Genomic DNA, 25821 nt, shown 5'->3' on the forward strand with positions numbered 1-25821 from the left:
ACTACTTAGAAAACTTTCTTCAATTGATGTCTCCATGAATGATATTTTACCTTCTTAAGAAAGCTTACTTAAAGCGAGTAAATAATAATCTGGAACATCTGCGATTTTCAAAGAAGTAACATAACTCCTCTCGTGTTTAACTTAAAAGAATAAATAAACATTCAATGTTAACTTACCTACACTGACTGGAACAACACATTGCTGGAACGGATCTCCTACCAAACCTTCCGGACAACTACAAATTGGCGTATGCGCCACCACGGAACAGATAGCGTTGACTCCACAAGAACCTGGACAAGGATCCAAACAGTTGAACCTCAAACAAGACAGATGGAAAGGACAATCCGCGTTGGTCAAACATTCAGGTCGGCATTGAGGATTGTAAGTAGCTTCCGGTCCCAAACAAGGATCGCAAATAGCAATCTGCGTTCCATAAATGCTGCATTCCATATTGCCGCAAGGTGATGGAGTACAAGGATGAGTGGTGATGTTGGGATAGACTGGAATGACAACTGAAGGTGTCTGGATACATTGCAAGAACGGATCTCCCATGAACCCTTCCAAACACACGCAAGCCGCTGTATGGTCTCTGACTTGACAAACTGCGTTTACACCACAAAGATGTCCTAAGGTGCAAGGATCAACGCAATGACGGTTTAGGCAAGCTTTGTTTATAGGACAATCCGAGTTGATTAAACATTCTGGTTGGCAACCAATCTGAGGATCACCGTGGAAGTCTGGCAGACACGAACAAACTGCTCGGTCGTGGATTACTTGGCAAATTGTGTTCAAACCGCAAGGATTTGGCATGCAAGGATCGTGTGGAGGCAAAACTTCTGGAATGGGGAAACATCGTGTGATGGGGTTTCCAGTTAATCCAGCTTTGCAACTGCACACTGGATGATGCTTTTCTACTCGACATTCGGCATTAATACCGCAAGAACCAGGGCAAGGGTCTCTACACCTATATGAAATGCAGGCTTGTTGGTCTCCACAGTTCTCATCCACGACACATTCATATCCAAAACATCCAAGTGGTCCAGTGGGATCTCCTCCCATTCCTTCCGGACATCTGCATAAAGAGTTTCCATCTGGAGTGACAATGCACTGAGCACCAGGTCCACAAGGATTTGGTACACAAGGACTTGGTGGTTGAATCCTGCATCCGGTATAAGGATCTCCAATAAAACCAGATCGACAGTAGCATTGTTCTTCGTTGTTGGTGTTGTAGCAATCAGCGTTAACTCCACAAGGGCCGGGGCTACACAATGGTTTTTCCACGACTCCACAGCTTCTAAAGGGATTTCCGGCAGTACCGTAGGGACAATAACAAACTGGTTCTCCGTGGGGATCACACAAAGCGCCCACACCACAAGGGTTGGGTTCGCAAGGGTTTTTAGGTTCGACGCAGCCACGAATAGTGTTGGGACTTTCCAAGAAACCAGGAAGGCAAGTGCATTTAGCAAATCCGTTGTTGAGAATAGTGCATTGAGTGTTGGGTCCGCAAGGTGAGGGATCGCAAGGGTTTTCTGGTAAACTGCAGGGCACGTGCGGTGGGGTTCCTTCATATTCTGGTAGGCAGAAGCAAACAGCGTTGCCTCCCACCACTCTACAACCTGAGTTGGGTCCGCAAGGATTGGGAGAGCATTCGTCACCTTCTGGAACTGTCCAGAACAACATGTAGTCAAACTTGTCAATGCAAAAGAAATGTTCTACTTACTGCAGTTTTTAAAAGGATTTCCTGTGAGTCCTTTAGGACAAAAACAGATAGGATTTCCATTATCCAGTTCGCACAGTGCGTTAATTCCGCATGGATTAGGATCGCAAGGATTGACTGGAGATTGGCATGATACTCTAGCATCCCCTTGGTAACCAGGAGGACACTTGCATTGTGGTTTGTGGTGGATAACGTCACAAATGGCGTTGATACCACAATTGCAAGGAGAGACACATTGTTGGTTGATACAGGCTTCTGTAGTGGCACACTCGTCGTCGCGTCTACATCCCAGAACACCGACGCATTCTATGTAGGCATTTCCTTCGTAACCTGTTTACAAACCGGAAAGTTACAATATGGGTAAACTTGTAAGAAGTTCAATCAAACCTGGTAAACAAACGCAAGTAGCTTCATGATTTTTGGGCACGCATTCCGCGTTGTCACCACAAGAATCTTCGAAACAAGGACTGATGCATCGTCTGTTTAATCTGTCGCACAGTTTAAAAGGTGGACAGTCTTCGTTGTATTGACAGACTGGTGGACCGTGATCCAAAACTGTTGGCTATGTGTTAGAAGCGAACATTTCAGTGGGGTAGATATTACCTGGAGCGCAGCCTACGAAACCGTCTCCTTGATAGCCTTCTTGGCAGCTGCAGTCGCAGCCGTGATTTGTGTTGATACAAACGGCATGTTGGGCGCAGGGATTATGAACATCGCAAGGTCTTTGACATGCTCTATCTATGCATGCTTCGCTAATAGGACAGTCTTCGTTTGTGGTGCAACCCACTAACGGAGAAGAAGTGCGAGGAAAAAGAAAAGAAAAGAAAAATAAGTATTTACATTATTTCAGGCAGATATTTTTTACAGAAAATTTAAATTTAGAAAAGAAATAAACCATCTATAGATAATTACTAGTTCTGGAACACACTTTGTACTATATTTCCAGGATTTTTTACTTTGAAGTGGGGCACTCATAATTTGTACACATATTTGCCCCACCTTGTGTGTGTTACTTTATACACTGCTGTCAAATTGAAATTGGAACAGACAAATTTTTAAAGTAACTTTAATTCAATTGTCCAGCAGTTTATAGTTATTTAGTTGTTATATTACAACGTTTTACACGTTAATTTATTGGTTATACGGTTGATTATTTTGTTTAAGTTTTTATTTAGTAACTGATGATGAACATATTATTTTAAATACCATATTTACACTAAGATGGTCGGGACGAATTCCTTATTCACTTACATAACTGTGATGAAGGTTAAGGAATTCTTCTCGACCAATTGAAATGAGGAGGTTAATCTTACTTGTAGAAGATTTAGTACACTTAATGGCGGGATTTCCTTCATATCCCATAGGGCAAGTACAGATGGGCCTGTGCATTTTGGCTTGACATCGCGCGCCTTCTGCACAGGCGCTGGTAAATTCGCAAGGGTCCTGACAAAGGGACATGTAACAAGCCTCGGACTCGATGCAGTCCGTATCGGATTTGCAGGGTTTAGGCGCCCTTTCGCTAGGTGGCACTATTAGGAATATGTTAACTAAATTAGTGGTTAGATAATATTAAGGGCAAAGTAACCTACAAAGTTTTGGGGGAAGGAGGTCGAGACTCTTTTGTTTCACCAATAGTTGTACACCTAAGTATATTTACACCAAAACCATGCTTAAAAAAGCTGACCCTATTCACATAAAAAACTCATTACACAAAAAAATAGGGTCAACTTTCTTTAGTTAAATGTGCACTATTAACTGTACAAAACTCCAAAAGGTCAAAAAATAGACCCTTTCTGTAGCTGATTAGTAAATGTACAATACCTGGATAGCACATCCTGTGCGGATCTCCGTAATGAAGGTGGGGGCAAGTGCAATCAGCTGCATGATTCTCAGCAGTACACTTGGCGTTAGGTCCGCAAAGACCTCCGATCGTGCACACGTTTACACACTTTTTAAAGATACACACGTCGGTATCTTCGCAGTCTTCATCGACGAGGCACGCCACTGTCTGATTTACCATTTTTGTGTAATTTGTTAAAGAAATGACGCTCTCAATGGGCGAAATAGTTGAAACTTCGATCAAAGACTCTGTTGTGCTACCACCACCACTTGGTTCAGTAACGAATGTTGTATGTACTTCTGGTACTGTGGTCACTACGGTACCACCTGTAGAAGTAAGTTCATCCAACTGAGTTGTTGTCATAGTAACCGTATGCTTAACACCTTCAGTAGTACCAGTAAATTGGGGAGTTGTAAGCTCTACCACTTCATCTAATCCCACTTGAATAGTAGTTTTTCCAAATGTCACGATTTCTTCAATTTCTGTTGTTGTCAGAAGAGTACTGAAAGTACTCTGCTCTGGGGTAGTAAAAGTAACAGTGTATTGTGTAGGTGCAGTAGTACTACTTTCATAACTTCCAGTCGTACCAAGTTCTGTTGTTGTACTACTATAAGAAGTTGCAAAGTCTTCAATTCCAGGCTTGTGCCTGGAAAATGATTCGTCACTTGGTACTGGACGTACTGTTGTAAACCTGCTGGTATCACTTTGGGTACTAGTATAAGATTCAGTTTGTTCCGTCACTGTAGTTAACAGTTCTGAAGACTCGGAAGTAGAAGCCAAACTTTGTGTAGTACTTTCAACAGATTGCAAAGTGCTTGTAGGTCTTGCCGTTTTAGGTGTACCAGTACTACTGGAAACTTCAGTGGAACTACTCATTGTTGAAGTTGTTTTACTGGTTCTGAGCTCTCCAGAAGTTATGCCTTCCTCTGTGACCATATCAGGTTCTACAGTTAAAACAGTGGATTCCGTGCTTGGTTTTTCTGTAAATATAGTACCTCCTGTAACTTCTTTAGCTGTCTCTGTTGTCAAAATTACTTGAGTATTGGCATACTCAAAGGTGTAATCTGTACTAAACTGGGTAGTACTAGTCGAAACTTGGTCGGATATGGAAGAAACTGGGACAGAAGTAAATGCAGAATATTCTGTTGTCGGACTGTAAGTTGTGCTTTCAGCAGTTATTTCACTAGGTTCTTGTACATTTACTGGTAATTCCGTAAAAGTACTTAGCTCTTCCTGGTTAGTACTAACTTGAGGTACAGCTTCAGTTGATTCGGATATTTGCGTTGAAGTACCAAGTGCTTGCTCTGTAGTTCTGGTATATTCACGGACACCACCTAAAGTACTCAACGTAAATTCTATGGTACTTTCTGTTTTGCTGGTAACTGTTTCGGTTATACTTTCTTTCTCAAGACTACCAGGAAGTTTTGTTGATAAATGTACTTGCGTTGAGCTACTACCAAAAGTGGTAATAACAGTACTCATGGACGATTCAGATGAGCTACCAACTTCTTGCTCCGTAGTACTGGTATAATCGGAAACACCCGCTAAAGTACTCAACGTGCTTGGCATTGTACCAGTACTTGCGATTTCAGAAAGTGTCGTGGTACTGATAACTTCAGTTGTAACCCCACCGGATAGTTCAGTTGATTCAGATATTTGCGTTGAAGTACCACCGAGATCTGTACCGGTAGTAATATCAGTGCTCATTGACGATTCAGTTGAACTGCCAACTTCTTGTTCCGTAGAACTGGTATACTCATCCCCTAAAGTACTTACTGTATATTCTGTGGTACGTTGTGTTGTACCAGTACGTTCTATTTCTGAAAGCGTTGTACTGATACCTTCAATTTCTGGTACTATTTCAGTGGTACTTTCTTTCCCACTAGGAGGTTTAGTTGATTCAGATATTTCCGTTGTAGTCTCACCTAGAGTACTTCTCATTGACGATTCAGTTGAACTGCCAACTTCTTGTTCCGTAGAACTGGTATACTCATCCCCTAAAGTACTTACTGTATATTCTGTGGTACGTTGTGTTGTACCAGTACGTTCTATTTCTGAAAGCGTTGTACTGATACCTTCAATTTCTGGTACTATTTCAGTGGTACTTTCTTTCCCACTAGGAGGTTTGGTTGATTCAGATATTTCCGTTGTAGTCTCACCTAAAGTACTTCTCATTGACGGTTCAGTTGAATTGCCAACTTCTTGTTCCGTAGCACTGGTATCCTCACCCCCTAAAGTACTTACTGTATATTCTGTGGTACTTTGTGTTGTACCAGTACGTTCTATTTCTGAAAGCGTTGTACTGATACCTTCAATTTCTGATACTATTTCAGTGGTACTTTCTTTCCCACTAGGAGGTTTGGTTGATTCAGATATTTCCGTTGTTGTCTCACCTAAAGTACTTCTCATTGACGGTTCAGTTGAATTGCCAACTTCTTGTTCCGTAGAACTGGTATCCTCACCCCCTAAAGTACTTACTGTATATTCTGTAGTACGTTGTGTTGTACCAGTACGTTCTATTTCTGAAAGCGTTGTACTGATACCTTCAATTTCTGATACTATTTCAGTGGTACTTTCTTTCCCACTAGGAGGTTTGGTTGATTTAGATATTTCCGTTGTAGTCTCACCTAGAGTACTTCTCATTGACGATTCAGTTGAATTGCCAACTTCTTGTTCCGTAGAACTGGTATACTCACCCCCTAAAGTACTTACTGTATATTCTGTGGTACGTTGTGTTGTACCAGTACGTTCTATTTCTGAAAGCGTTGTACTGATACCTTCAATTTCTGATACTATTTCAGTGGTACTTTCTTTCCCACTAGGAGGTTTGGTTGATTTAGATATTTCCGTTGTAGTCTCACCTAGAGTACTTCTCATTGACGATTCAGTTGAATTGCCAACTTCTTGTTCCGTAGAACTGGTATACTCACCCCCTAAAGTACTTACTGTATATTCTGTAGTACGTTGTGTTGTACCAGTACGTTCTATTTCTGAAAGCGTTGTACTGATACCTTCAATTTCTGATACTATTTCAGTGGTACTTTCTTTCCCACTAGGAGGTTTGGTTGATTTAGATATTTCCGTTGTAGTCTCACCTAGAGTACTTCTCATTGACGATTCAGTTGAATTGCCAACTTCTTGTTCCGTAGAACTGGTATACTCACCCCCTAAAGTACTTACTGTATATTCTGTGGTACGTTGTGTTGTACCAGTACGTTCTATTTCTGAAAGCGTTGTACTGATACCTTCAATTTCTGATACTATTTCAGTGGTACTTTCTTTCCCACTAGGAAGTTTAGTTGATTCAGATATTTCCGTTGTAGTCTCACCTACAGTACTTCTCATTGACGATTCAGTTGAACTGCCAACTTCTTCTTCCGTAGAAGTGGTGTACTCACGATCACCTCCTAAAGTACCAGTGCGTGGTATTTCTGAAAGCGTTGTACTGATACCTTCAACTTGAGGTACAATTTGAGTTACAGTTTCTACCTTAACAGTACTGGGAGTTTCAGTTAATTCAGATATTTGAGTTGTAGCGGTACTAATAACAGTTTTCTCAGAGGATTCAGTTGACTCACTAACTTGTTCCGTAGTACTGCTGTACTCACGACCACTCGCCAAAGTACTCAACGTAAATTGTATTTCTGTCGTATTCCTTGTTTCAGAATCTGGGATTGTTTCTGGCGTACTACCGGGCAATGCAGTTGGTTTTTCCGTTAAAGTAGCGGACGCTACAGTACTAGTTTCTAAATGTTCAGTACTATCTGCCGGCGTTTCTGTAGGTGTACTAGTGACTTCATATTCTAATGTAGAAATATTAGTTGTTTCAAAAGTGGTTTTTGTCGTGGCCCTGGATGAAGTACTTTGGGATAGAGTAGTTTCAAGGGTAACAGGTTCAGTTACACTCGTATAAATTGATTGCTCAGTCACTGATGTTGTCTGTACTCCACGTGGGGTAGTACTGGATACTAATGTTTCAGTTTCCAATTCTTTTAAACCTTCAGTAGTAACGAGACTACTTTTCTCTATTGACTGGGTACTGGTTGTTCCACCAGACACTTTATGTTCAACAGGTGGCATTGGTTTGGCAGCGTCAGTCCCACTGGTGAAATACTCAGTACTGTATAATTGTGTGGTTGATTCTCTAGCAGGAACTGAAGTTTGTTGTTTCTCTGTAGTTTTGGGTCCTACCGTAGTTTCTTCCGAAAATATGGTATTATTTTCCGGGATACGGGGAATTCCTTCAATTGGTTGAATAGTCTGCGTTTCAGCTTTTTCTGTTGGAAGTCTTACGGTAGTACCAGAAACTAAGTCAAGAAGAGTTGTTCCAGGAATTTCGGTAGAAGATATACTTTCAGTGGTGCTTGAAAAATCGGTTTTCATAATTGGAATGCTGGTAGACGATTCTGAAACTAGTGTTGGAGTATCACTAAACAATTTTGTTTCAGTTTCGTATAAAAGTGTACTGACTGAATGTGCTTTTTCTGTAGTACTACTCACTAGTTCTATTTCCGTCTCTTTGGAGGTCGTACCAGTCAAAGGTATTATGGTATCGCCTGAAGATGATGTTGTAACGATATTTTTCTCTCTGAAACCCTCAGAAGATTCTGTTATTTGAACCTCAGTAGTGCCTTCTGAAGTTAATTCCTTTTCAGTTACTTCAATAGTACTGATAGTTGTAGTTGGTTTTGCAGAAGTACCTTCTGATTGCGTTCCTAATGGTGTAATATTTTGGGTTGCAGTACTGTAGTCAGTGGATACGGTATTTTCATATGTAGTACTTTCCTCTGAACTGATAGATATTTTTGATGTAGTAAGGTCTGTAGGCACAGTGGTCACGGTTATCTGACTGGTACTAATCGGGACCATAGTTGGTGAAGTAGCATCCTTAGATGTTAGTACTGTTGTAGTACCAACTTCTTTACTCGCCTCTTTGGGTGCTAAAGTGGTTTCAGTCAAAATACTAGTAGTGATTGATGAAGATAATTCAGCTGTTGTGGTTGCTGCTAAAGTAGTAGGCTGTTCTGATGTTTCTCCCAATGGCACAATAGTTTCAACAGTTGTAGGAGTAGTACTCTGTTGTACAGATATTGATTGTGTAGTAAAGTAAGTTTCAGTTATAGTACTTGGTACTCTAGTCAAGAAATCTCCACTTTTTGAAGAAGATTCTAACGGCTCAATGCTTGATATGGTGATAGTTGAGACTGTACTAGTCTTTCCTTCTAAAGTGCTCGTTGGCTCACTAAATTGAGTAGTAATGGATGAGGCAGTACCATTTGGCGTCGACGGCTCCAATAATTCAGTAGTATAAGAACTAATATTTTGCCTCTCTGTAGTAGCAGTAGTACCTTCATCTTTTTCTAGTATCGTTGATGGTACCTTTGTCGTACCAGTACTCTTTAAAGTTTCTTCTGTAGTTGTAGCTTGCTCAGTTATAGGAGAAGTTATTTCCAAAAATTCACTAGTGTGAGTTGAAGTACCCAATCCAGGCTCTCTAGTTTCTGTCTGCATATAATCAAATCTAGTGCTACCGCCAATTTGCTCTGTCGTACTAAAAGAGACTATTTTATCAGTGGCAGTAGTTCTTTCTTCGGTACTAGTTGTTACAATTGGTGTAGAAAATTGTAATCCAGGCTGAATTGTCTCAGAAAGTAAAGTCGTACCACCCAATTCCTTAGGAGACTTGGTCGTGCTTTCGACTTCAGTACTAGCCTTAGTTCTAACTATTTCCATAGTCACTTCGGTAGTTCCCAAACTGCTACTGCTCCGTGTAGTATCAAACTCTTGTTCGGTTGTTTTTATAGTTGTGTCAGTAACAACACTTATACTTTCAGTACCAAATGAATTCTCATAACCAAACGATTCAGTGCTACCAAGAGTACTCATAGTTCCAAACACGCTAGTGACAACTTCACCAGCTGGTGTAGTTTTCTTCTCGCTAGTGCCTTCAGTTGGCAAACCAATTGTAGAACTCTCAGTACTAGTTAAACCGTATATAGTGGTTAGCACGGAATCAATGTCAGTACTTCTGCTTTCCGAATCTGCTGGGATCAAAGGAGTTGTGATCTCTGAGGAGGTTTCAGAGAACATTGATGCAGGAGTAGATGTGGTAGAAACAGGTGGTGCTGATGTTTCTGAAGAAGTTTCAAACGAAGTTGAAGTGATTGCCGATGAAGCCGTAGTGGCTTCTGAAGAGACTGTAGTAGTTTCAGAAACTACTTCAGTTACCACAGATAAAAGTTCAGAAGGTGTTGTAATTGTTTGTAGAGTACCAGATTCCACTCCCACAGTAGTTCCTAAAGCGAATGTTTGTGAAGGAGTTTTGGTAGTTCCAGTTACCTCAGAGAATGCTGTAGTAGTTTCAGATGTTGTAGACTCTTTAGATACAGCTTCTGATGATGATACGGTAGTTTCTGTAGGATTTGTAGTTTTTGAGTAACCTGTTGTAACTTCAGATACCAGAGTGGTTTCAGGAAGGACTACAGTAGTTTGGAGAGGACTTTCAGTTACTCTTGATGAAGCTGTACTTGTTTCAGAGTAGGTTGCAGTTTCGACAGTAATAGCGTCTGAATAAGTAGTTTTAACCTGAATTGTACTCTCTGAGGGAACAAACTCAGTGGTTTCGGAATGACCCAAAGTACTTTGCAGTGTAGTAGCAGCTTCTGGAGAAGATTCAGTCTCATAAAAAGGTTTTTGTGCTATAGTGGTTTCAAAACTAGGAAATTTTACTGTTGAACCTGTAGTCATTTCAGAAAATAACGTAGTGTCTCGAGACGCAATAGAAGATGGAGTGTTATCGAAAAATTCTGTGGACTCACTAATAGCTGAAGTAGTGTGACGAATTGTAAGACTTTCTGATAAAGCCTCAGTAGTTTCTGATGAAAGAGTTATTGAAGGAGTTGCAAGGGTTTCAATAGAACCCTCAGATCCCACTGAGACTCTACTGATTTCTGAAGAAGCTGTCGTGCCTTGAACCCTAACAGAAACCCCAAGTGAAGTCGAGGTTTCTGAAGCAACTGAGGAGGACTCAGGGGTTTCGGGAATACTTACAGTAGCTTGTGGTGTAGAGGTTGAAATTTCGAATGAAGACTCAGTTGTCTCACTTTTTGAAGAAGCGGCCGTAGTTATTTCAGAGTATGGCGCAGTGGGCTGAGACTCAACAGAACTAGTTTCAGAAGAAGTCTGAGTGGTCTCTGATGCTTCAGAAGAACTTTCAGGGTATAATGTAGAAGCTACAGTAGTTTGTAAAGGAGCTGCAGTCGTTTCTGAAAGGCTTGAGGGAGGCTGTAGTGTAGATGAAGCAGACTCTAAAGGAGTCGTTATGTTGGTTTCCAAAGAAGCTTGGGAAGTATCAAAATATCTAGTAGAGCTTTCTGATGAAGCTGTAGTAGTTTCTGGAGTTATAGGTATAAGTTGATCTGGTACCTCAGACGAAACTGCAACAACTTCAGAAGATGTTTCTGTAGTCGAAGACGGAACTATAGTTATTTCTGATTTGAGTGTTGCAGGAGTTTCAGGAGGAAGTAAGGTGGTCTGTTCTTGTGTCGTTACCAAATCTTGCACTAATGATGTAGTTGTCTCCAAAGGAGCTACAGATTTAAACTGATCTGTAGTATTTGACAAAGATGCACTAGGTTCCGAAGCTACTTCAGTGGTTAACGGCCAAACTGTTGCTGATTCTTGAGTTGTGCTAGTTTCAGGAAGATTGGTACTTAGTAATGTGGATTCTGAAACAGATGCAGTGGTGCTCGTAGCAGGTTCAACTGTAGAAACCAATGAAATAATTTCAGGTGAACTTGTTGATGCTGTTTTGGCAGATTCTGACGTAAACACAGTAGTCTCGAAAGGAGTTGTAATTGAAGGAACAGTTACAGATGAGCTTGTTGATGGAGGTGTAGTACTTTCAGAGTAACCTACAGAAACTTGTGTTCCATCAGAAACCGTCTCAGAAGACAGAGTGGGTTCAGTGGGAACTGAACTAAATTCAGAATAACTGTTTGTTGTCAGTAACGAAGCTGTCTGTGATTCTGCAGAACTTACAGTGGTTGCCACAGATTTTGTGGGAGACGGAGTAGTATCCGAAGTAATGTCTTCAAAAGGAATTTCGGATAAACTTTTAAATGTTGTAGGGGCAGCTTCTGAGAAAAACTCAGTGGTCTCTGCAAAAGTTGTCGGGGTTATTGAAGGAACTGTAGTGGTTTCAGTTGAGCTTGTTGTTTCAACAGGAGTTTTAGAGTATCCTATAGTGACTTGCGATTCAACAGAAACAACTTCTGAAGGCACACTGATCTCTGTAGGAACTGCACTAATTTCAGAATAACTTTCTGTGGTAATCGGGGAAGCTGTCTCTGATTCTGAACTTGCACGGGTTTCAGGAGTTAAAGGGGGTAAAGTTGTCTCAACAGATTGTGGATAAGACGTTGTTCCTGACGAGGAAAGTTCAAATGAACTTGTAGATAATATTGTGGCAGCTTCTGTGGGAGCTTCAGTGGTCTCTGCAAAAGTTTTTGTAGTTATTTGAGGAACTGCAGTGGTTCTGGTTGAACTTGTTTCATCCACTGATTGAGCTATAGTAGTATCAGAATACCCTTTAGTCACTTGCGATCCAACAGAAACAACCTCTGAAGACACATTGATTTCTGTAGGAACTACACTAAACTCAGAATAACTTTCTGTGGTAATCGGTGAAGCTGTTTCTGATTCTGGAGTTGCACGTGTTTTAGGAGTTAAAGTACTTGATAAAGTTGTCTCAATAGATTTTGGATAAGACGTTGTTACTGACGAGGAAAGTTCAGATGAACTTGTAGATAATATTGTGGCAGCTTCTGTGGGAGCTTTAGTGGTCTCTGCAAGGGTTTTTGTAGTTATTTGAGGAACTGCAGTTGTTCTGATTGAACTTGTTTCATCCACTGATTGAGCTATAGTAGTATCAGAATACCCTTTAGTTACTTGTGATCCAACAGAAACAACCTCTGAAGACACATTGATCTCTGTAGGAACTACATTAAACTCAGAATAATTTTCTGTAGTAATCGGTGAAGCTGTTTCTGATTCTGAAGTTGCACTGGTTTCAAGAGGATTTAAAGTAGTAGGTAAGGTGGTTTCTATAGATTTTGGAGGAGATACAGTGGTATCTGTAACAGTTTCTACAGAAACGGTAGTAACTATTGAGGAAGGTTCAGATGTACTTGTGGCAACTTCTGAGAAAGACAAAGTGGTTTCTACAAGAGTTTGTGTAGTTACTGGAGGAACTGTAGTCGTTTCAGTTGTATCTACTAGTTGAGCAGTGGTAATTTCAGAATAACCTTCGGTAGAAATCGACAAAACTGTTGCTGATTCTTCAGTTGCTTGAGAACTTGGTAATGATCGCAACGTACTAGTATCTGCAACAGTTTCTGCAGAAACTGTTGTTGATAATAGAGAAATTTCTGATGGACTTGTAGTCTCTGCCAATGTTGTGGTAATTTCTGATAAAGCCCCAGTAGTACCTACAGAACTTGAAGTTACTGACGAAACTGTAGTGGTTTGACTTGAGCTTTCCGTTTCCATTGATGAAGCTGTAGGAATTTCAGTCTCCAGAGAAGACGTAGCAGTGCGAACTTCACCAGTTTCAGAGAAACTTTCCGACTTAAACAAAGACGCTGTAGTGATTTCAGGAAAAGCTGGAGGACTTAAAGTAGTTTGTGTTGTAGGAGAAGCAGATTCTGGAGATACAGTGTCTGAAGAAGTTGTAGTAGTTATTGGTGAAACAGTGGGAATATTTTCTGAAATAGAATCACTAGTTTCCAAAATAGTTGCTATTGTACTAATTTCTGGTAAAAGTGAGGTTTCTGGAGTTCTTTGTGGTTGGACTGTAGTACTTTTTATACCAGCTGTAGTAGTTTCTAGACCAATAAATGTGGTTTTTTCAGAAGCTACAGTGGAACCCAAAGTAGTTTTTGAGGTTGTTTCATTAGGTGGTGCTGTAGTAGTGGCTATAAAGGTTGTACGTATAGTACCATGTCCAGCTTCGAAAGTTGTGTCAGAAGGTTGAGCTTCCATATCAATTCTAGTGGTAGCTTGGGTTACTCCCATTGATGAAGGTTGGGTTATGTGCTTGTCGTAATCCAAAAAGCGCGTTGTTTTTGACAATCCTTTGCCTGTGACCGCTGTAACAAGGTCTTCTCCTACAGGTTCTTGGGTAAACTTAGGTAAGTCAGTTGGAATAAAAGTTTCTTCTTGTTCTGAAGTGATTCTCAGTGTGCTAGTTAGGCCTTTATATTCAGGAGTAACAGTTACGTATTTTTCAGTGGTGGTAGTTTCCGGATAGACGTGTAAAATGTCTTCTGTAGTACCGATAGAGTCGATCGATGCCTCGTCGATGGTACTCAGTGTGCTTATTTCCGTGCTAAGTTCCTGTTTAGGTGTTAGAGTGGTAGCGGAAGTAGCGTTTGTTATTTGAGAAGAGGTCACCGATTGTGTTTCGGTTAGTGTTTCTGGTGTCGTACCGACATCTGTTATTTTAAAAATAAACAAATAACGTGTGAGTTAAAGTTATATTACAACTGGTCGTGTGAACATGTGGGTGTCGTGACCGGCATGCAATGATCAAAGCAGTAAGCTCCGCAGCACCATCCATTAAACTATTTACACTACGATACTAGACTAAAACAAAGAAATACAGTTTGTTGGGGTGAAACCAGTACAAAGTTCACTGTTCAAGAAAGTAAAGTGAAAAATAATATCAGTCCTGATTGACAGATATTGCTCTAGCAGTAGGAAAAATGGTACAGTGACGTCGACGTAGTGTTGCTATTTTCAGAATTTACAAAACGTTCTTATAAAAACAATGAGAAGGTTATTAGGAAGAATGTACAGTTATATGATGATCTGCAAAAAGAGAGATTTGTCTTAATTTTTATCAGTCCGGTCCTTTGTGGCTGATTCTCGAGGCAGCAATCCTATGTCTCAGTACCGATGACATTGTGGATGATTTTGATCCAGTTCTTGTGGTTTTAATCTTGCGATTGTGACTTAAGGAGGAGGAGAGTGGAAAGGATGTATGGTTTTCATATTTTTAACAGCAACACGTTTAAATCCTTAATAATGGACCAGTGCGTTTATTTCTCTTTTCAACTGATGATAACATTGCAAATATAGAAACCAACGCACTTAAAGTGTGGTGATGTAAAGTAAAAAGTGACTTACCTTTCTGGCAAGCGTTGGTCACAGGATCGCATGGCACTCCAGGAGGACAATGAGCGCATTGGGGGTTTCTCGCTTCTGCAAATTACTCATAAATATACAGGAAAAATTGTTATTTTTTGGGAGTAAGTACCTAAGTAGCATTTACAACCATCACAACGTTGACCAAGATGGGCGCAATCGTGATCTCCTTGACATTGACAAACTGAAAAAATGACAGTGTTTAACTAGTTTATAGTCAAGCTATTGATATAAAGAAAAAAAACATTTGGGACACTTTGTGGGACAAATCCGGAGGACCTTACCTTTAACACAAACTGGTTGATGTACTTGCACTTGACAATCCTGAGAATTAGTGCATGGATTGGAAACCAAACACGGATTCTGACATTTTCGGTTAATGCAAGCCTGTTGAGGTGCGCAATCCGAATGGGATCGACACTGGACGTCTAAATAGAACCGTGACAATAATTAAATCATTATGATCATTCTAGTTGACGCTGGATGAACCGACACTGACAATAAAACTGGTATAGCGCGAAACAAATAAAACAAGCCAAACTAAAGCACCCCACCACCACCTAATAGTGTCTATATACATATTTACAAGAGCACTACACTAAATGTAAACATTCTCCTACGCAAAGAGGCAAGAGTATTTACCGGCATCGTCCAGGGAGGGGTAAACAGGCTCTTCAAAGTTAAAAACCGCGAAAGCAGCATCAATCTAACATATTACTTGATAGAGTAGACATATAGGCGAAATGATGTTGATGAATGATACGCCTACATGTCTACACGAATTTAAAAGAGCGCAGGAAACGGTAGTAATAAGTTAATGGAAACATATATCCTGATAGACCAGAAAAAGAAAGAACCTAGAAGCCAGCGATGAAAGTATATAACATGACAATGCCCTTGATTTATATATTTTTTTATTGATGGATGCATGTTTTCAATCCATGTTTTTTTGGGATGAAAGGCACAGACGTAGCATAGAATAGATAGGTTGATTACTGATTGCAAAATATAGGTAGATCTTTCTCGCACCCGGGGGTTATCTTTACCTTTGAAGCATCCGTATTTAGGGTCTTGTTTATATCCTGGTGGACAATGCTCGCAAACTGGTTTATGGTCTTCAACTCTGCATGGAGTGTTTTCCGGACAATTGGCGGTGTCACAGGGGTTTTCACATCTGAACGCCCTGCAAGCCTGATCTGCGCTACAGCCACTATCTCGCAAGCAAATCGAAAGCGAGGGGCTGCAATTCTTCAAGCAGATGCAGGTGGGTTTATGTTTGACGACGTCACAACCTTTATCAGGAGCACAAGGTGGTGATTCCGGTCTGGCGGTGCAAGGGTTTTGGCATAATCGGTCAATGCAAGCTCTATTGTCTGGACATTGAGTGTCGTTGGAGCATTCAGCTTTTTCTGGGGCACAAGATATCTCTCCCCTTTCATTGACCATGAAACCTTTCTTGCACACGCAGGTTGGTTTGTGATAGTGGACTTGGCACTTTTTATCATCTTTGCATTTCACCCCCTGACGTTCGCAAGGATTGACACATTTTCCAGTATTTAGTTCGCAAGCCAGTTTGTTATCGCAATCTGAATCGGTAAAACAGACTGCCTGACCTGCGGGTCTTGGTTGGGTTTGCGAGCATTTTGGATCCGGATAACATCCGGTCTGGGCGCTACCCAAATAGCATTCGGGACAGGAACATCTCGGTCGATGTTGAACGGTTTTACATTGAGCATTTTCACCGCAGGCGCCCTTCAAAGAGCACGGATTTACGCACTGGAAGTTGATGCAGGCTTTCTGGTCGGAGCAGTCTAGGTCATTGTTACATTCAGCAGCTACGGGGTGGAAGGACAAAAGAAAAGAAAGCTATATAGAAACCGTGAAAGGAGCTTTGCATTTACAATAAGTATACAAACGCATGCGGGTGTGACCAAGACAGTCAGAGGATGAGAGAAATGAAAGAGGCCATCTCAAGCTGCGAATATTTACATAAGCGGTTTTTAGCCGGATAATTATACACTAAGAGCTATTTTACAATTCGGAAAATTATCGTACGGATACAGAGGATGTGTGAGAATGCTCCTTTCATAGTTCCCAATCTGACGTATCAACCATCATACCCGCAGCGCGTTATGGGCACGCGCCTGTCACGAAATTCTTAAATCCAGAGCACTCAGTGATTAAAATTAAAATAATTTAGTGTGTGGAATGATAAAATGGGTGATAGGGACAACATACGAATTTTATGTAGGAATGTGTGTGACGGACAGATTGGAACCCTGAAGTGTACATTCCACATATGGGATTTTTACTATTTTACAAGAGGTATTTACACGAAATTAATACCAAATTACCACAATATTAGCAGTTGTAAGTACATAAAACTTTATAAACAAATGCAGATTTATAGATTGTAGAGAATCAAACATTCTCTGCAACTTATACAGTTTCCGCCAGTTTGATTCAGATATTGTATAAAAAATAAAGATAAAAAGCCTTTTTGTACTGTATACACAATAATGAACTAGATAGGGAGCGCACAAATAATTTAATACAGTGACAGTGATGTCAAATAAGGGCTTACCCTTCCGGCATTCTTGATCTGGTTCGCCGGAATATCCAGGTTTACAACGGCACACAAAGAATGCCTGTTCTCTTATGCATTCAGCATTCTTACCACAACCTTCTGTTCTACAGTCCAAGGCGCTTCTATCTAATGAACCTAAAATTAAACAAAAATTATAAGAATCACTAAAGTTGTATTAATTTTGTTTAAAAGATCACATTTCTCAGCATACATATCAACAACGTAGTAATATCAGAAGTATGCAAGAAACTTGGTAGTGACATCAATATTCGACAGTAACTTCAACTTCGAATCTCCTGTTATTAAAAAGAAACTAATTCGGCCATTAACTTAATTTGCTTAGTATGCAATTCCGATTTCTATATATTCAAAGTAAATACTACTAATGTTAATTCCTGTCCACATTGGTGGTTGTCACAGATTTTCTAGTTAAAGCTATTGAAAACCTAATTGAATACTCTGGCGTCAGGTAATCTTCAGAACAAACCAAAGATGATACGACTCTTTAAATAATTCAATTACATGTAGAAGATTACAAACGTTTGAAACACCAATTTTATGCTTTCAGTAAGACCAAATGTTTCAAAACATGTAAAGCATGCATCTTCAAATTCAATACATAAAAAACACATTCTAATGAACTATAGGAAATGTGTACTTACATTCAATGGTAGGATCTCCAGCAGGTTTATTAGACGGGCAAACGCATTGGGGCTTTCCTCCAATAACTTTACATACAGCCCCAACTCCACATAGAGTGTTTTTGCATACGCTGACCGTTTTAGCATCGCAATCGCAACCGCGATAAGCATCTCCAACACATCCGGGGGAGCAACTGCACTCGTAACTGTCCTCCCCCACTGCCTTGCACTTAGCATTGGGTCCGCAGGGACTTTTTGCGCATGCCTGTACTCCTTCTTGCTTGCACTCCACCAAAGCATTTCCAATATAACCGGGAGGACACGAGCAGTAGGCTTGCCTATCGATAATTTTGCACTGAGCATTCGCTCCACAAGCTCCTTTTTCTAAACAAGGATTAACGCAAATACCATCTTTGTCGCACTTTTTGTTTGGTTCACACTGTTTGTCGTCTTTACATTGATAAGGAGAACACAAAGCGTTAGGATCTCCTTGGTAACCATCCGGGCATAAACACAACTTTCTGTGTTCTGACACTCGACATAGAGCGTTTTTCCCACAAGCAAAGGGTTGTTTACATAAATTGACACATTTTCCTTTACTGCACGTTTCTGAATTGGCGCAGTCAATATCGGATTTACAACCCGGAATGCAGGCTCCATTAGAGCAGATTTGACCGTGGGCGCATCCAAGTTGGGGAGAGCACACATTTCTGCATTGTCCTTTAAGGCAAGTCTCCCCACAAGAACATTCAGTGTTTGTTTTACATTTTTTCGTGCAATAACCTGCCCCATCGCATTCGCAGTGATCATTGCATTTAGTAGCAGCTTGAACGCATGACACTAGAGGATCACCCAGAAAATTGCTAGGGCAACTGCACTGGGCTAGATGGTTGGTGACTTTACACTCAGCGCAAACTCCACAAGTGGCAAAACCATTACAGGGATCTGTGTTGGACATTACAAGATACATTTTGTGCAGGAGAAAAGTATAAACTGAACCACTTACCTTGACATTTACTGTTTATACAAGCTTGGTTTAGTGGGCACACTGAGTCATTTCTGCAGCCCACGATGCACAAACGATTTTCACAAATTTGATTGGAGTTGCAGAAACTGTCAGAATTGCAAACTGTTTGACAAGATCCTCGTATACAACGCTCGTTTGCCAGACAGTTTTGATCTCTAGAAAAGAACAAATATAGTTTTCACTCTAAAACACTTTCCAAACTATATTTTGACTTACGTTTTACAACTTGGTTGACAAACTCCTTCAGTGCAAGTTTCTTCCGAATCGCAATTTTCTTCGGAATTGCATAATTTCAAAACTCTTTTGCAACCTTCGAAAGGATTTCCTTCCAATAAAGCTGGACACTCGCATACCTTTCTGTGTTCAACCGTTCTACACTTGGCATTAATGCCACAAGATGTAGAAGAACTGCAAGCGTCAACACATTTGCTGTTGATGCAGGACTTGTCTTGCGGACATCCTGAGTTTCCTCTACATCCTAAGGTACATTTGAGTGATTCACATATTTCCCCACTTCTGCAGTCGTCATCTTTCCGACAGATTGGTTTACAGACTCCGTTCTCGCATCTTTCATTGTTCAAACAACCCGAATCTGATGCGCAAATACTTCTGCAGAAATCTTCTTTGCAAACAAAGTTACTACCAGGACAATCAGCGTTTTGTAGACAAGGAGCTGCTGGTGTTCTAACACAGCCCACATTAGCGGAAGGATTGGGCACTAAACCTTCTGCGCATGAACACACTGCTCGATGGTTCACTACCGAACATTGCGCGTTAGGGCCGCAAGTGTCAGAGCTACAAGGATTTGTGCACTTGTTGTCCTTGCAAGATTCGCTACTGCCACAATCCTCGTCCACATGACAACCGAAAATGCATTTGTTCCGTAAACAGATGTGACCTAAGAAGCAGTCGTTGTCCACACGGCAAGTTAGCATACAACCGCCTTTCAGGCATTTTTCATTAAAGGCGCAGTCCAGGTCGGATTTACACTGAGGTGTGCAAATGTTGTCTTTGCAGGTTGAGTTGGTTGGACAGTCAGTTGATAACGAACACGCCATTGGTACTGAAATATATTGTAAAATTAGTGTTTTTTCAGTTAAAGTAATGTCTATAATCTAGTCTACGACGCTAGTAAAATTGTAACAAATTATATCACTGAGGAAACTTAATTTTTGCTACTATCTCTAAAGTATAGCTCTTGTCTTCAACAAGGACTTTCTTTTAGCTTTTAGCTTTATGTTTTTTTAATAACTAAATTACTTAAAAACTGTCATAAAATACATAACTTACATCGAATACATTCCACATCATGGTCTCCAGTAAACCGGTCGGGACACTTGCAAGTTTTAACATGATTGGAAGCCTCGCAGATCGCATTTATCCCGCAGGCTTTCGGTAGCAAGCAAGGATTCAAACATTGTCCCTCCAGACATTGCTCGTCAGTCTGGCATTCACCAGAATTTTTACAGGGTGGACTGCAAAGATTTCCGTGGCAGTAAGTGTTAGCCGGACAGTCTTGGGTACTTTTACAGTTGACCACTTTAGGTTTACAGCCTTTGACTTTATCGTCAGGATTACCTTCATAACCATTTCTACAGCTGCAATGTGGTGAATGGTCTACAGCGATACAGTCGGCGTTTGATCCACATGAAGATGCTTCGCACACGCTTTTGCATTTGTTTAGTTTGTTATCGCATCGAGCTGCTGAAGGGCATTCTGAATCTTCGGTGCATTCTACGGCCTTTTTGCAACCATCATTGTAAGGGTCTCCTACCATGTTAAGAGGGCACTGGCACTTGAATGAACCTCTAGAGTTGGTGCAAAGGGCCTTGGGACCGCAGGGCTCATCAGCGCAAAAGTCAATGACGTTACATCCTTTAGATGGGTCTCCAGTGTAGCCGGGTTGGCAGTAACATACTTGATGGTGTTCTTCCGCTGAACATAAAGCGTTCTTTCCGCAAGGATTGTGTACTAAACAGGCTATTTTGCACATGTTTTGATCACACAGTTTATCACTGGAACACTGCTCGTTTGTTTCGCATTCAATCTTCTGGCAGCCTGTTTTTTCGTTGTTAGGGTTGCCCTTGAAGCCCTGTTTACATTTGCACTGAGCAGAGTGCTTGGAAGATACGCATTCAGCATTTCTACCACAAATTACACCTTCACAAGCGTCCACACAATCAGGTTGACCTAATGAGTTTGACAGACATTTTTCAGTATGGTCACAGTCGTTGTGAGCTCTACAGCGTACTTCTTGTCTGCAAATACTGTCCTGACAAAACTGAAAATCTGGACACGAAGAATTGGACTTGCAGGTAGGCTGGCAATACCCTTCAATGCACAACTGGTCTGAAATACAATCTCTCTGGCCTGCACACGACGATGTACATATCCCATTGTAGCAATTAAGACCTTGAGGGCACTGTTTAGTGCTAGCACAGTACTGCACAGCAATACAACCCAAATGAGGGTCGCCAGTACTACCAGATTTGCAGGAACAAACCGCTTGATGATTGGCAGGTGTACATTCGGCGTTTTGTCCACAAACACTCGGGAAAGCACAAGGGTTTTCACACTTGGCATCGACGCAAATTTTGTTCATTGCACAATCGTTGCTGTCGGAACACTCGATAGGGACGCAAGCGCCGTTCGAGTCTTCTCGAGTTTTCTCAGGACATTTGCAAGTGGCTTTGTGAGCGACGGGGATACATTTAGCATTGGCACCGCATATTTTTGGTTGTTCGCATGGGTTTCGACAAATTTCGTTGTCGCAATACGCAGACGCGGGACAGTCAAAATCGGTCAAACAATCGCCTGGTTTACGACATCCTGTCGTTATTGGGTCACCGACTAAACCCTCGTTACATATACAAGAAAAGCCTCCATCACTATCAATGCATCTGAAATTTAAAATGTTATGCTTATTAACTTATTACCTACTATACAGGTATAAACAAATTGTCTTTGGTGATTCAATGTTTGTAAAAAACCAACCAGTGCTAACTATTGCTGAATCTATTCCTAATGAACACAACTACTGGAAGCTTGGACTTCTTTCTTAGTTACACTGAATCACTCAAAACATTTTTGAGTTCTTCCTTCTTCTCTATCTAAATATTTATTAAAGCCAACTTACTCTGCAGTGGGATGACAAGGTTGATTTTCCTCGCATTCGTTGACATTAACGCACTTATCCTCGACTAGTTTGTAACCCTCAGCACACAAACAAACTGCATCGTGATTTTCTGATAGACAAGTGCCCTTTCCACAGTCAATAAAACCGCAAGGATCTGCAATCAACAACACTTCCATCAGTTTTTAACTTTAAAATAAGTGCTACCCTTACCTAAACACTTATTAGAGTGAGCGTTGCAGAAACGTTCAGTAGGACAGTCATCATTTTCTATACACTCCACTTTGAAGCAACCCAAATTTTTATCGAACGGATTTCCCAAATGTCCTGGAGGACAAGCGCATGCTAGTTGGTGATTTGTAACAGCACACAAAGCGTTTTTGCCGCATTTGTTACATGGATCCTGACATTTTCCCCGTTTGCATACTAAAGTTTCTGGGCAATTCTTGTCGCTTCTGCACTGTCCAGGTCCACTGCACCCTATGCTGGTGTAAGGATCTCCGATGAGACCTTCCGGGCAGAAACATTTGTAAGACCCAACATCGTTTCTGCACACGGCGCTACGATGGCAAGGGTTGCTAGCACATTCGTCGATATCAGTGCAGCCTTGAGGTGATGTCATAAATCCAGGACCGCACTTACAAGCACCTTTAATACAAGTTTGAGAGGCTGTACAGTCACTATCTCTTGAACAACCAGGTTGGCAGACTTCATCCTTGCAAATCTCTCCGGTAAGGCAGTTGCTGTCACCAAAACAGACTTTCAAGCAGCCTTTATTGGTGCAACGTTCTCCCACAGCACAATCGCTATTGCCTTTACATTTGAAAGTGCATTGTTCGTTGAAACATTGATGGTTTGTTGAACACTTTTGACGTTGATCGCATAGAATAGGTACTCGAATGCAGCCCTGTGCTGGTGTAGGATTTCCGACAAAACCTTTAGGGCACTCGCAGGTTGCTTTGTGGTTTTTACAGAAACATTGAGCATTAGGACCACAGGTTTCTTTATTGGCACAGGGATCTTCACAACGGTTATTTAAGCACGCTTGGTTATGAGGACAGTTTTTGTCGCTTCTGCAACCCACCATACAATGTCCGGATTTGCAAGCTTGAGTATCATCGCATTGACTATGATCAGTGCAGGGAGTGACACATTTGTTATCTAGACAGTTTTCACCTTGGAGGCAGTCTTCGTTGTTTCTACACACTGCTTTGCATACTCTGTCAATGCAAACACCGTTGTGACATTCTTTATCAGATGTGCAGAGGGAAATTTGTCTGAGACATCCAGTTTCTGTGGATTTATAGCCGGTAGGACACTGACAAACAGCAGTACGGTTTACAACGGTACAAACCGAATTAAGTTCGCAAGTTTTGGTCAGACAAGGATCAATGCATTTTCCTTGGGTGCATACCAGATTTGGAGGACAGTCTTGATTGCCTTTAGTGCAAGTGTCCTCTCTCTGTCTACATCCAGATATAAAAGGATCGCCAATAGTTCCTTTAGGACACTCGCACTTATACCCCTTCCCTGATGTGGTTTTACACAAAGCTGTGCTGTGACAAGGATTGGATTTACAAGCGTCTACTTGCACACACTCAACTTCAGCCACCGGATTGGGATTGTAACCTGGTGGGCATTGGCAAACTGCCTTGTGATCTTGTCCAATACAAACTGCATTAGTACCACATGAATCTTCGTCACAAACATCGAAACAACTGTGGGTCATTCTATTACAAAGCTGATTTTCTGGACAGTCTATATTGTATACGCAAGGTACTGCTTCGCAGCTGACTAGAGGGTCTCCAATATAGGACCCAGGTGGGCATTGACATTTAGGAACATGGTTGTTTACTACACACAAAGCGTTGGTTCCACATTGAACTAAGTCACAAGCTGGCAAACATTTTTTGCGATTTCCTCCTGGTGGTTTTCTACATGTTTCTTGTTCCGCACATCCCGAGTCTGATGTGCACTGATCGAGTTGCACTAATTGGCACCCATTTCGATCATTTGGATTTCCAGAATAACCGTCGAAACATTCGCATTGTCCTCGGTGAGCTGCAGCTACACAAGCTGAGTTGTTTGGGCATGTAAATTGAGCACAAACTGAGACACATTTAAGAATCCCCAAAGCGTCGGGCTGGCAGTTTTCTGCGGCTTTACAGTCAGTGTCATGTTTACATTCTGGTACTGAAGGTTTTTCGCAAGCCGATGTAACAGGATTCCACAAGTATTCATCTTTGCAGGCACAAGTAGGATGACCGGCTACATCAAGTTTGCAAGTCTCATAAGTTCCGCAAGCAACCGTTTCACATGGATTAATGCAACGCTGGTTGCCCTTCTTATCAACAGCGCAAATAGTTCCAAACTTACAGTCTGTGTCCTCTAAACACTCTTTAGGTAGAATCCGTTCTTCAATCTGGCATCCATTTTTCAAGTCACCAGGATTGCCTTTGTAGCCAGGATTGCAGATACATGAAGTGCGATGTTTGGATGCTACACATAAAGCGTTTGGTCCACACTGAGCTTTACTGCAAGCATCAACACATTTTCTTACTCCTTTTCCAAGCTGGAAGCAAATCTCTGAGTTGCTGCAGTCATTATCACTTTCGCACTGTCCTTGAGCTTTGCATCCAATTTTAGGGTTACCAACATAGCCAGGAGGACAAATGCATTTTCCGTTATCACATACTGCTTTAGAGCCACATCTAACTGAGTCACATAAGTTTCTGCATTGTCCTCTTTTGCATGAATATCCGGTAGGACACAAAACTTTTTCATTACATTGGCATTTGCTGGCCTCTTTACACACTCCTCCTTGTACTTGGGTGCAAATTATAAACGGGTTACCGGCAAAGCCTTCTTTACATCTACAGTCATAACTTCCTATTGTATTAATACAGACAGCATTGTCACCACATACGCTGGTTTTGCATTCATCCAAGTCTTTACATTCTATGTAGGCATTACCGGTGAAACCGTGTTTGCACACGCACTCAATACCATTGAAAGTTTCTTGACATTCACCGTTGGCACCACAAGCTGCAGGCGAGCACCGCTTTCTTTCTTGCACAGTTTCTTTAGAGCAACTTTCATAAGGATTTCCTATTGTTCCGGCATTACAAACGCACTGATTGGAAGTTAGGAGGCCATATTCGCAATGTGCATGTCTACCACAGTTTGGTTCGCATATTGGTCCACTTTTAGCTGAAACCATAAAAATATTCTAACAATCAGTTATCAATTAAAACAAAATTAAACTTACGAGGCATACAAACAACATCAGGGTTTCCAACTAAATTATGGTCGCAAATACATTTGCCGTTGTCTTTTTCGCAATGGGCCCCAATTCCACATATTATGCCTTGGCAACGTTGTTTGCAACGACCACTGATGCATACTTTAGAGTCTTCGCATGGATTGTTTGAGGAGCAAAAGTCTCTGGTGCACAAACCTCCGGGAAATGGGTTTCCTGTTAAGCCTTCTACACATCTACAGGTCGGACCGTCTGAGGTGGGAATACACTGAGCTCCAAGAGCACAAGTGAAGTCTTCACAGACTAAAAAAGGTAATAAAGTTTAGATGTCCATATTTGCAATTAAATTTTATTCAAATTATTGTAGCTTGTTTTTGTGGGACAGTGATTTTCTTAGTTATCTTTATGACCT

At 41.1% G+C, this 25821-nt stretch overlaps 1 protein-coding gene across 1 annotated transcript in view; it reads right to left on the minus strand.

Annotated features, from left to right (window-relative positions):
• Window positions 1-25821, minus strand: part of dpy (fibrillin-like protein dumpy) — a 160720-nt gene that overhangs the window by 55917 nt on the left and 78982 nt on the right. Inside the window, 18 exon segments of the mRNA XM_081978698.1 lie at window positions 177-1664; window positions 1721-2047; window positions 2105-2272; window positions 2321-2503; window positions 3031-3246; window positions 3539-14050; window positions 14745-14819; window positions 14875-14946; window positions 15047-15190; window positions 15809-16597; window positions 17347-17484; window positions 18012-18935; window positions 18997-19172; window positions 19234-20080; window positions 20308-21917; window positions 22154-22307; window positions 22364-25360; window positions 25419-25712. Of these exon segments, the coding sequence (XP_081834824.1) occupies window positions 177-1664; window positions 1721-2047; window positions 2105-2272; window positions 2321-2503; window positions 3031-3246; window positions 3539-14050; window positions 14745-14819; window positions 14875-14946; window positions 15047-15190; window positions 15809-16597; window positions 17347-17484; window positions 18012-18935; window positions 18997-19172; window positions 19234-20080; window positions 20308-21917; window positions 22154-22307; window positions 22364-25360; window positions 25419-25712 (21114 nt within the window).

This window comes from Ips typographus, linkage group LG4 (genome assembly GCF_016097725.1).
Source record: "Ips typographus isolate SLU linkage group LG4, UJ_Ityp_2.0, whole genome shotgun sequence".
Classification (NCBI taxonomy): domain Eukaryota; kingdom Metazoa; phylum Arthropoda; class Insecta; order Coleoptera; family Curculionidae; genus Ips; species Ips typographus.